The sequence below is a fragment of the Adelges cooleyi genome, unplaced genomic scaffold, assembly GCF_023614345.1.
Source record: "Adelges cooleyi isolate 19-005CV unplaced genomic scaffold, UGA_ACOO_1.1 ACOO_flye_CR_arks_rails_tigmint_CR_PRNA_30, whole genome shotgun sequence".
Lineage (NCBI taxonomy): Eukaryota > Metazoa > Arthropoda > Insecta > Hemiptera > Adelgidae > Adelges > Adelges cooleyi.
Genome location: NW_026095971.1, coordinates 12,795,701 through 12,809,497, shown reverse-complemented (window position 1 = coordinate 12,809,497; position 13,797 = coordinate 12,795,701). Strand labels below are relative to the sequence as shown.

General features: G+C 30.3%; 1 protein-coding gene across 1 annotated transcript; it reads left to right on the top strand.

Annotated features, from left to right (window-relative positions):
* Nucleotides 1–1,124: 1,124 nt before the first annotated feature.
* On the top strand, nucleotides 1,125–13,594 carry LOC126838870 (uncharacterized). Its single transcript, XM_050573635.1, has 2 exons — nucleotides 1,125–3,423; nucleotides 12,325–13,594. The coding sequence occupies exons 1-2, from the start codon at nucleotides 1,379–1,381 to the stop codon at nucleotides 12,386–12,388; spliced, it is 2,109 nt and encodes a 702-aa protein (XP_050429592.1). The 5' UTR covers nucleotides 1,125–1,378; the 3' UTR covers nucleotides 12,389–13,594.
* The last annotated feature ends 203 nt before the right edge of the window (nucleotides 13,595–13,797 follow it).

Genomic DNA, 13,797 nt, shown 5'->3' with positions numbered 1-13,797 from the left:
CTTAACGGGGTATATTAGGTAAATCAGATTTACCCAATTGACATTTAAAATTTGCATCCATAAAATATCCCATAGTACAATTTGATCGTTTTAATATTATGAATTTATTTATTATTTTTAATTTGCAAACACCATTAACCATTTTTTAAACTACTCGTGATATTGATGTAAGGTAAACTTAAAATAAGTTGTCACAGTCATTGAATTCTATTGTGAAATTTTACATACATATTTTTTTTTATTTTCGAAAAAATTGTTCAAACATTTATATTTGTTTTTGACATCAAGAAATATACTATAACTTATATTTCTCTTAAAAAAATCCAACAACGTATGTATGCGAATCTGTAGACTGTATATAATGTATACGTATTTATTCCGATTCGACTATACTTCGGCCCAGTAGCCTGTATTATTTTAATTTTACAATAATCGCTCTCCTAGTTAAGCGAACTAGTGTTCTAAATAATAAGTGCGCCTTATGTGAAGTCTGAAATGAAATCTTTAATTATTTTTAACTAAAATTGAAATTATGTTTAATTAATTTACTGTCACTCATTCATCTATTTGATACGTGTTTAAGGATGGTGTTCGAATTACATGTATACGGTTTCCAAATAATCTAAATAACGTCGACGTGATTATTAGATAACAAAATTATCCATTAATTCCCCCTCTACGCCCCCACGACCGGCCGTTCCATGTTGTATATATTGCCAAATATTGTTATTTTTGATGACAGTCCGCAAATCACGAGGGACCTTACAGTTTGTAAATTTTAAACCGAGCGAGAGATCGATACGATGGAGCGGTGGCGGATGCGGCGGAAGCAGAAAATAACCACCGGCCGCCGTTTCCAGAGAGCACCGATGAAAATTCACATCCTTCTCGGGAAAGGTCGACCGGACGACGGGGGGAGGAGAGTGAAAACCGGGGGGAGACGGGGGATATTTTCGGAACGTCTACAACGCGGTAACGCCTAAACGTGAAAACTCGGCCGACCAATAGCTTACGGTAACCGGGTCGACCGTTGCCGACATGAGCCGAGCCGACGGAATGTTAGCGCAAGCCGTCAACAGCGCCGTCGCCGCCGCCGCGCCGCCGGCTAGTGGCTCCTACCGGTTAATAGTGGTATATACAGCTGTTTTATGTGTCGGTCTGTGTACGCGTATGTCCCAGTGTTTGCGTATGTACGCCGTGTGCGCGTTTATCGTATTATTGTTTAGGTGACTCGGGCGTCTAGTGTGTATCCGTTGGTACCGAACCCAGAGGTAAAAACTATGAACGGGTCGATCGGTTAGTGTCGAACGCGGTTGACAAGTGATTCGCGTTTATCGTATTCGCCGTTAAGACCGATGACGACGGTTTTGCCGGAAAAATGAAAGCTCTGCGAAGTAAGAAGACTACCAGAGTGGCCGGATCTTCTGATACGAATGGAGCATCCAGTGAACTAGACGTTATGACGGCCGATGACGAGGTGGTCGAAATCAAATCATCCGACTCCGAGAAAGAATACTTAATAAGCCAACGCAAATCCGGTAAGAAACGCAAGAAACGTCATCACCATCGTAGTAATCGTAACGGTAAGGATCATAACCGAGTGAGTCCTATGACGGTGTGGGCTAAAACCGACAATATGAATATCACCGACGTGGTCTGCGCGGATCACGACATCAGTTTAAGGATAACGAGAGTCAACGGTGATATTTGGAAAGCCGGGCCGGTTTCGGAAGGTTTGACAGGCGGTGTCACTCCGGCGATAGCGGCGGCTCCGGTACAGAAGAAAATCCAAGGAAAACCCGACTCTCCTATGGTCGAAATCGCTGGCGACGTCGACTGCCCCGTATCCGGCGACAAAGACCAGTTGTTTGATGTCAACGACAACTCTGTCGAGTTATTGGAAACCGCGTTCGTCATAGACGACGATGAAGAAAACGAAAACGAAGAAAGGAGAGCCTACGTCGATAGGACCGTACAGTTTCTGGACTCATCTGAGTGCGTTGTAAAATCTGAAGAATCCTTAATCGATTCGAACATCATCAAGTTGCCCGAAGGCACCACAATCCACGAGGTGAAGGATGAAGGATTCGTCAGCACGCCGGTCAGTCCGGGTCAGCCGCCTCCTATGACTCCGATATGCACGTTTGGCGAGTTGACAATTACACCGGAGCCACAACAAAAGGAACCGCTTAATTTAGAAACCTCGGGCAAACGGTCTTCGCTGGAGCCTAGACTAGAAGGCCAACCCGCCAAAAAGGAACGTACGGTACCCCCTTCAGTTACTCCACTTCCTATAAGTGAGTACAACGATTTTGATTCGTTAACTGATCTCAAGTCACTATTTTCCTACTCGGGTATTACCATGACTGATCCAATTAAAATACCTTCGGGTAGGTTAAACGCTCTTATGGTTAACCCGATAAACGAAATATTCAGTCTTTTGCGTGTGCCTCCTACGTCTTCAAAAGACGGAGAAATGTTGGAAGTGCCGATTGCTAGTTTAGAAGCGATGCTTAAAGATTATGTTTTTTTGAAAAATGATCAAAAAACTGAAGATAATGAGCAATTTATTAACCATATGTTAAAGTATTCGCCTAAGGACGTAGCGGAATCGATTGCGGAACAGATGATGTTGCCGTTATCTAACTATGCACCCGATCAACAGGCATTCAGTTACAATCAGCAAATTAATTCTTGGCGAGATCCTTCTTACCCCGTTGGTCCTCCTAAGCCGGTGCCACCTCCATACCCTACGACCGATTGTAATAAGCCGGGAGAATGCTGTAAACAACCTTTTCCGACTATATCGCCTTCGCCAATGAAACGGCCGACCAGACAGCGACAGAAGTCTTGTTGCAACAAGTCGTCTGCTCCTTATGGTACCTTTTGGCCCAAACCCGGTTACGATTCGTTTGCAATCCCGCCAATTGTTCACGACACTCCGAAGACACCTCATAACGCATATCCGATCAACAACAATATTCTAAACTATAAACAATATCCCGCCAACCACGCTCTCGCATACAACGCATCCGATACGCTAGCATCGACGTATAACCCGCTGCTTCCACCATCACATTTATCACAACAACAGGCCATATCATATACGCCACCACCGGGTGAACACATTCTCCGAGAAACTAGTTTAAACTACCACCAACCCTCTATTGATAATAGTAGTACCGGCAATAGCAGTTGTGATAGCAGCGGTGATCGCCAGTCTCCTGCTACTTCTAATACTGGATCTGAACACCATCAGTCCTCCTACAACACGCCTTCCAGAAGCAGCCAAGGCAGCTGTCCTTCACCACAACTGCCAATCATCAGAGTCAGAACTCCATATCACAGTCGTGAAATTCCACCTCCTACAAACTTAATAAACGTAAGAGTGACTTCTCGTGTATGGAACCCGTTCAATAGCAGGTAAATATTATAATTTATTATTATAAACAATCATAAAACGCGCGTTTTGCAAATACTAATTCGCCATAAAGGTCAACAAATAAAAACCGTCTTATAGAATATTACAATTGCTTGGTGTGGATGAAAAAAGAGTTAAGAAAAAAAAACAAAATTTTCAATGAGACGTAGTACAAATTAGAATTAATTTATAACATAAGAAACAGGCAATTAAAATTGTAAACTATTGTACAGTCTTGTACAAAAACTTGAAAAAAAAATCACTTACAATATTATTTTATCATCTATAAATCATGAAATAGGTGAAATATAGCAAAGTGCAGACTAAGATAACAACACCTGTTATTGATAACAAAGTTAGATCTTTTCCATTTTCGATAGAATTTATTTCGGCCTTTTATATATTATTCCAATTAACAAAAATCATGGCTTAACCCCTTTTTCCCACGCGCCCGTTATATATCGTTAATATATAACGCTTGAGCTTTACTTAGAACAGGTTCACTGGATTACATCTACTTATCTACTTATCACTCCCAAGTGTGTATGTATAAATTATTTAGAACCACTTGGACAAACGTACTCAATAGACAATTTTGTGTTTTTTTAAATACATATAATAGTATATATTCAGTTAATAATATGTATAGCAGATGTGTTGTGCCCGCTTTTTAAAGCAAGCATTAAGTATTGTTCAGATTATTTAATGATCTGATCACTATTTAATATAGGTACTATTGTTATACTACTTTAAGATATCAATATTAAAGTGCGCTGTAGTAAATGTTTTGTCACTGTTTAGCATAACCACTCTCCGGAATAATCTTTTTTTTTGTCAATATTAAAATATTTGATAACGGCATTTGAACTAAAGTTTCTTCGGTGTAGGTTTTTGTTTAAATTATCTATGTGTAATCAACTCTATCAAAGCAGGTTACTAAGATTCACTTGCGCAAGAGAGAAAACATTTACTTATAGTTAATAGCGGCGTCATAATTGTAGATGACAAATATTTTATTTTATTTTTCGAGAGTGGGTCATATTATTGAGGTCTAGTTCAGTATAATTAATGATAAAACAAAATATCTAGAGCAAATAAAAATATTTTTATTTGAGTAAAGACCTTATATTATACTGGTCATGATTTCAAAATTAGAAAACTTACGTGAGGAAAAAATATACCTAATAGTACCAGTTGCAGAACTCTAAAATAATGTGTTTACGCTTTTAGGCATAAGATCCTAGTGACTTGAGTTTCTGATATCTAAGGATGATATTTTCTTTAACAAAGAATTCCATGTGATTAATTCAAAATATTATAAGGCAGAGTCAAACCAATTTGTACTAATTTTTTGTTTTAATAAAAAAATACATCAAATAATATATTGCAATATGATAATATAATGATTGAGTTCAATATCTCAATTCCTAACTTAACTTGGGTGTGTGATAGTAGTTTATCTGTAGGAATATTCTAAAGGCGATCTGATCAACAGTTCATGACACGTACAGCGTTAAACAATATTATAATTTAGTCCAAGTAATAATACAACGACTACTGTTGTCTATTACACCTTGCAAACGTAATTTAACGTATGTTAACTATGTCGATGAAAAGAAATATTTTCAATATTTATCCTTTTTTATTTTATTTGTAGTGGTGTCCACCCCAATATCCACTGCTCGATCAACCCAGTAGGGGAATTATTTCCTAGCATCTTCCTCCGTCTTATTGTGCCATTGAATAGCAAACACATTATTTTCGATTCGATTACAATAGTTACCACAACTCAACTCGAAAATGTTTTATCACACCTATACCGTTGCCAAAGATGATTTAAAGCTTCTTATTTGAGTTATTTCACCTGTAAAATACTTAAGAAAAAATGATATCCAATTATCCGAATGGTTGAAGTAGGGTCTGGTTTGATCTGCAGATTTCAAATTATGGGCGAGCAAAATCTTGTTTCCATGACTTGTAATGTGTGATACTTGTGTCAGCCCTTCTTCTGCCTAGGTACTCCACTTTTTTTTTAATTTTGTACGATAGATGATAGATACATAGTTTAAAACTATCAATCTATTTTCGTAAGGGGAATTTTGTTGGTATTATAATCCATAATACTACTTTTAACAGAAAAATTGCTTATAATCTGTACATTTATGTATTATCTTTATACATATTACATTGTAAAAATAAAGTTTTCTTTAGACTTTCAAATTTTTCTTCCGAAGTTATAAATTTGTTAAAGAGACAGATCATAGATAGTAACAATATTGATGACACTGCATAATATATAATCATAGATTTTATTTAGTGTTGCTAAAAAATACATTAAGTAGAAAACATGAGGAAATCCATTTAAGTTTATAAGCTGCTTAATTGCAATGTCTTTTTATTAATTTATAAAATATTTTCTTGTTTTGATGTAACAATTATTTCAGGAATATTGTTAAATTTTTGCCTAGTCATACGCTAGCCCGTCCCTAGTTAACAAGGTAAGTATATTGTATGTCATAGTTGTATCTACCAAAATTCATAGTTGAATATTTAAGTCTATACTACCATTTACCTACAAATTATAAACAATACAAAACATTTTTCCTGTTTGAATTATTCAGTAACTAATTTATATTATATAAGCTTCTCGCTAGAAAAAAGATAATATGTTTTATTACTAAATAACAAACTAAAAAACAAATGCAAATTTGTTTCATAAAAGAAATGGTTACGTTTAATGAAGTTATGATGCTTACATAATCTCACCCACCTTTCTCACTTCTACTTTAAAATTTAAATACCTTTAAAACCACATTTCTTAACCATAAAAGCTTTCCATTCCATTTTGATTAAATATGCTAATCCTAGGGATTATAAATATATTACTATTAACAGGGGTTTAAAAATACATTGAATACAAAATAGGGTAATTATGGTTAAATTTTACATAGAAATAAAATATGTTATTTTGCTTTTTTAATACAAAATATATATTTATAAATGGACTTCTGATAAAAAACGTAAAATTGAGTTTTTTTATGAATACTTAGGATTATTTTTTATACATTGGTATCCTACGAGGTTTTAAACGTTTAAAAAACTTCTAGGGCCATAGAGGTTTTTGAATGGTAGGGGTTTCTACAAATACTTATATTTAGGATATTAGAATCTATTAAAAGTAATTTTCGGTATGGGTAAAGTGTACCCAAGTAATACAAGTATAGAAAATAGCATCTAATATAAACGGTGCCGTGATCATTTTTTTAGATTTTACTAAGCCCTCTCGATATTTATAAAACTTAAATTAAGAAATTGAATTTCACGTTTAAAACCTATGTAACTATCATCTTAAGACCTAAACTAATTGGTAATGTGATTTTCTTCTTATTTTATATATATATAAATAAACATATTATATATTGTACACTGTAATATGTTAACATTAAATTTATGTAAAAATAAAACTCAATATTTGTTTTAATAACATTAGGTTACAAATACTATTTTCCAGAAAATAGGATCATGAGTGCAGTTAGGCACGGTTTACAATTTATTGTTGATAGCTTTAAAATAATTTCTAACTTTGTGTATACTAATTATTTTTTGTTTATATTTAAAGTAAATTTTTGTATTTATTATGTATAGTTTATTAATAAGCATCATTTTAATAATATGTTCATCTGCGATTCTCATGGATAACGGTTAATCAATTTAACACTTATACACAATTTCTATAATTACATTATTTTTAAGATACAACTTTTGAATATATAAAATATTAGTAATCATTAAAAACGCCTATTTCGATTGAAAATATAAATTGGATAGGTATCATGATTTTGAAAAAAATGGACATAGCACTAGTGTTCTCTAAGGTATCGAAATGTACAATACTACTTTCATTACTCGATCGAGTAGTGACAATATCTTGTCAAATGAAATAAAATTATTTTTTATTCAGGAATCAGCTCCCAGTAGAGTAGAGATGATACTAATTTTTATTAATATTATTAAGTTGTAATAGTCGTAAGCTCTTTCATAAAATATAATTTTTATGAAATGTATGTTAAATATTATAAAATAATTCTACTTACACTTTTTTAAAAATAATTATGAAATTGTTTGTTATGTTATAACTTATACGTAAGCAAAAAGAGTAATGATAGAACCGTGTTTATATTAACACATAAATATGATTTTTGTCTATAAACAATTAGGACTAACAGAAGTGAAATATGGAAAAAGCCTTTTAATTTCTGATATCAGTTATTTACAAAATAAAGAGGTATCCAAACCCGTTCTCCCTTCTTTTATAATTTTTTTTTTATCGTATCCCTAATTATTATAGAATATTGCAATTAGCAAATTGAATAACAGTTTTGAATGAGGTAGTATGTTGTGAATGAGTCATTGAAGAAACAACAGTTAAGCAACGGACTTATAATAATATGAAGCCCTTTTCACAAACCCTTTGTTAATGTGCTATTTCTAGTATGTATACTCAGTAGTACTCTTTAGGCTAATGTTGGGTTTCGTTAATGTATCATGTCTTATTTTTGCACAGAAACAGCATAGAATTATTGATAAATAATAATTTTGTATTAGCTGGCCGCTGGGACGTTAAGTAAATAATCTTTATTCATTAATGTGTGTGATTTGATTTCCTTTACATAGGACGAGCTATTTTTGTAAATCCACTTAACTAATCGAATTAAATTTGAATGATAAATAATTAAAATTGTTCCCAATCGTCTCTATCTATAACTTTAGTCATAACAAAAAAAATTGCAAATACCTGTTAAAAGTTTGTTGTATTGTGAAAAATAGTATATTATAAGGGAACTATTTCAAAGACCACAATCTTAACAATTGTATATAAATTAAAAATATGTAAGTTCACAATTTAGTTTTTTTAAAAGAGAGCTCTAATTCTATTTCAAACATGTTCATTCTGTTATATTATTGTATAATTACCACGTTTAAAATGTATTACGTATATAAGGTTAAATACTAAAGAAAATGTTTTGTGGATGAAAAAGTAACATGTTAAATAATTATTTTTATGCATTTGTTGTTTTAAGAGGGCGTCACGTTAAATCCACTTTTTATTTGCGTGTAAATCATGTTTTAAGAGATGCACTTTTCTGAGGAACTGAACAGATTTAGTATAAAGTTACATGTATAGCATGTTTAATATCGCGACTTTATTTAAATTTTGACTTGAGCAATATTTAATAAAACAATTTTGGCCAAAGATCAAACATGAAACAACTTTACAAATGTTTTGAAACCCTGTTTCTAAATATAGTTTTTAAAATAAATCATCCATTTCCAAGTCTAAATAAAATCTTAATTGTATAAATGTAGAAAAATTAGGTTGACGTTATTAAGTCTAATACTTCAACATATTTAATACAATATGCGTTTAAAACATATTTATCATAGTGATACAACTTTGTATACCTTACTTATTTAAATCCCACAAAACATATACAGTGACAAAAAATGATTTTTCCAAAAAGAAAATTTAAGTATTATTTTATGAACTTGTCCTATAGTAGTTCTAATATTTAATATTTAATTTGGGTACAACGAAAAATAGGCGCCTAAGACCTCATTTGCCACAAGATAATCAGACGAGATTGAAAACTCCTTAAATGAAGGAGTAACAAATAACTCAAATTAAATTTTAAAAGACAAACATAATAATAATAATAAAAGAAATTGTCGTCTAATCATTACAAATTGTACTATCTTATAAGTTTTACTATATATTATAAAATCTGGCATATAAAATATTATCAAAATACTTTAAAAAAAATGAACAAGTGAAAATAGGGCCTTAGTTTTTTTATAATATGTCACAATTTACAACAAGCGATGAATAAATGTTTTTAATAGCTAATAAAAATATACTTTTAGAACTACAATTTTCTAAGTTTTTATAAATAACTAGAAGATTGCATTTGATTATTAAAAAAACATTCTTTTTATCTTTACTCGTTTTTGTAGAGAGTTTGGCGACATTTCATTTTATGACTATTGTTAAAGCCGTATGTAAGGGCATGACACTTAAATGTCTTATAAAAATGTCATTTCGATCGATTTTAATCGAAATAATAAAAAGAAAACACTAAAAGTTAAAAAATCAGCAAATGTTTAGGGGAGTTTAGTAAGCACTATAATATTATCCTAATCACTAAATCAGCCTCTTAATGATCACAAATACATTTTCAATATTATTGTTAACATTTGTGTGTCACATACTCACATATTTTAAGTATCTGATTGGACCCAATTGGTATACCTTATTATTATTAAAATAAAAAATAAAAATAAAGGTATCCAGTATTAAATCTTCAAACCGATTTCTCATGGAGTATATTATAAATTATTATGTATTATCTACTACAAAAAACGTTAAAAATTGCATATTTGTAGTTTTGTTTTTGTTCTGTTCATTGTAGTAATAGTTAATAAAATATTTTTTAAGAACAAGGAATTGACATTTTTCTACAATAAAGGGAAATAAATGAATATTCTTAATTCCCGTCCATTTCCAATTATCTCCGTTATAATGAAATGCTACTTTATATATTTATCATTCTACTTGTTAACTTAAATATAATATGTAATTGTTGAGCCGCCATATTGTATTAATCAAGGCTAAAAAAAGTGACATTTTTTTTGTTGAAAAACTAAATTTTTTCCCCGATTCAAAATTTAAGTCAAAGTTAAAAACATATTTTTTTTAGTTTTATAATGTTTTAAAAAAATAGTTCTATCGATAATTAAATACTATTATAAATAAAAGCCAACTGTTTGATTTTTAATTTTAAACAGCTGCATAAAACATTATTATCAAATGTACTCACTTAGGAGTTACATGGGTGATAAGAAGGCGATAACTCAGAAGAAAAGAAAAAAAGTTTAGATCCCCTCCTTAAAAGTCAGCCAATCAAAGTAGTTGTATCTACATTGTGGCTAAGTCTATTTTATGCCTCACTCAGAAAGATCATGTTTCATTCAGTAACTGGCCTAGTGTTAAGCATTACAAATAAAAGAGCAGTGTTGCTCATGAAAGTAAGAGTGAAGTGAGGTTATGTACTAAAGAAATAGCAGACTTGGCCCCAATGTAAATATCACTACTTTGATGGGCTGACTCTTTTGGGAAGCGGTCTAGAATTTGGCCTATTCACTATTAGGTTATTGTTGGGGTACGGTTTACTGGATCCAAGGTGGTTTTAAGCAACAACATCCGTTATGAAATTGATTCATGATGACATTTTGAAGAGAACATCATCTCCGTGTTTCAATGTATGCAGCTAAATATTTAATGTTCAAAAAACGCATATTTTACTTTTACAAACTAACACCTTTTTTTTAGTACATTTAAAAAACAAGACATAGCATTCACTCCAAAATGTCATTTTCTTTCAATTTTGTAATATATGTTTTTACTCTTTTAAAGCAGAGGTATATCGTCCTTTTTAAATGTATTTATTCTAAGGTAAAATAAAAATTATACTATATATTATTTGTCATAGAAACTTTAATGAGGCTAAATTCGTTTTTTTTTTAAATATTTAACTTAACAATACTTTTTTAATAACCAATGACTTCTATACAGAATTATCATGCATTTAATAATTAACTTCAATTAAAAATATCACAAATGTAATTTATGGAAACGTGTTCCGCAAACAGTTCCCAAGAGTAAGCATTAAAACAAAAATATATTAGGCATCTTAATTTAAACTAATGAGTTGTCATTGCATTTAATTGCTCTTATAGATCAGTAGATGGCATACAATTAAACATATCTAAGGGTATTTATTTAAAAAATCTATAAGCTACACTATTTTAGGTACACTAATAAAACTAAAATTATATTTTTGAATAATAACCATTTTGCCGATTTCAATTCATCATTTAAAAAACAAAAATTAACAGTTATAAGTTTGAGTATGTTTTATAAAATATACTTTGAAATTATTATTAGTATCTTATGAAAATAAGCAGTTGGTATTTTGATTAAGCTAATATTTATTTACAACATATTCTTTAGAAATTTAAAAGTTTGTAAATAGTTTTTGTTGAACAAACTATGCAGTATATTAGTTTGATAAAACTAAAGTAACTAAATAACAATAAAAAAGATGTGCTTACATTTTTACGATTTCTGGAAAAGAAATCGTGGGCTGGGTAAGATAATACAGTAATAAAACTCATGCATATGTGAAATGTATGGTTGTTAGGTCTTTTGTAGTTAGAGTAATTGAAAGCACTTCTATTATGTGAGTTTATTTGGTGATAAATTTACGACGATTTTGAATAATATATATTCCATCAAACCCATTCCAAAAGCAGAAGAAAAATGATAGAAAAACTAAACATCCTGAATTTCCTTAATATTTTTGTTTACTCAGCATTTAGCATATTGACCTTGCTGTGCATTATTTGAACCGTTTTCATTTTTTTTCTTGCTCTTAATCGTTTTGATCAATTTGTAAAATTCCGTTTAATTAGACACGGCTATTTAAAATTGTTTATAAAAGTATTTAATTGAATACCAAATACTAATTAGCTCACAAAACGGATGATAGTCAATAATAGACAATTAAGTATTATGCTAAGTAATGCTAGAGAACTCGGTATCGTGGAACAATCCAATTGTTAAATTACGACATCGGCCAAGAAAATCAAAAAATTACGACGGTTTAAATTTGTTGGCCTTTGTTATGTTATTTATTTTCGTTTGAGGTCTAACAGTTTTAACATTTTAAATTAAAACAAACTTCATAAAAAATACAATGCGCTTAAGTATTTATTTAAAAACAAATGTTTTAAAAATAGTTTGTATTTAATAAACAAATAATTTGATTTTATAATTTTTATTTCAGCCCGAGACCGCATAATAATGAAGATTCAGAACCATCAAATATGTCTCAATGGCATAATCCTTAACACCGTATTATTATTAAGTTATTGTGCCATTATTATAGAAACAACATTATGTCCTGCTTGTAAGTTAATATTATACCCCATAGTAGAATAGATATACAGTATATTGTAGTGTAATAAACAAAAATCGATTGTCGATTGTCCTTGACCCTTAAGAAATCGGTATCGGGGTTTGTTTCCCGCAATTTTTCCCTTCTAAACTTAAAGTATAATTATTTGTAAAGCGATCGATTTTGAAATCTTGCCTTCGCCTTTTTGGACGACGTTTTTCTGTTTTTGGAAAAGAAGATAACATCTAAGTATGAGCTAATAAGTGTGGTGCTGAAAAAAATGTAGACTTTTTATTTTAGTTTTGAATTATTATTTTTATTTCGTTTAATGTAAACAAATTCCACCTGTAGTTATAATTAAAAATATTGTTTGTTTTATGTTTTCTTTTGTATAATTTTATTTTTGTTGTCCTTTTGTGTTTTTGTGTATTTTTAAGTTAAATTATTATTGAATGGGGTTTGATGTTTATGTGTCGGTTAATCGTTTAACTTTGACAGGTTTAAAAATAGATTATAGTATTATAATATGAGTTATTTGTTTGTCTTTAACTTTTGAGACCTCATGCAAATGTAAGTACGACATTTTCGGTTTCTTTTACCAATGTATTGGCATTTCAGTCTTCTGTACTAGTCTCACCTAATTTTAAGGTAAAAATATATTATTTTGTGTGTATAAGAAATGTCTATTTAAAAGTGACGCGCTTACCTATGTATACATTAATTTATTTTATTTTAATGACGTTAAAATACTCTAGAAGATAGCTATTAAATTATAATCAGTCATTAATAGTAATAACTAATAATTAATAATAATAATTTATTGTTCCTGTAATACACCAATGTAGAAATATTTTGGATTTCATAATAACAATTTAATTATTACTATCTAGTACCTAACATAAAAGCGGGACTGAAAAATTCCTCTGCGTGCCGAAAAAAATAAGCATTTTATGTAGTTTGTTAAGGAAAATCAAATTATCTCTACACTCATGTTTATTTTTTTTTTATTAAGCCTTAATTAAATTAATTTAGAAAAATGTTCATAAAACAATAATGTATATTTCATTGTTTTATACTCCTAGTTAATTGTATGTAAGCTTTTCGGATTCCACAATTGTTTTATTGCGGATTATATAAATATATATATATATATATATATATGAGTTTCACCTAGTATTTAATTTTATTTAAAATTAAAAAAAAAATTTTAAAATGTTCTGTTCTTAAGGAAATACATTCTGTTATTTAAAGATAAATTATAAAATAAAATAATTTATCTTAGTATAAATTCTATTAGTTTTATCATAATTAAGGAATCAGAATAAATAAATATTTTTTTTATGGACATTTTTCTTCATTGAT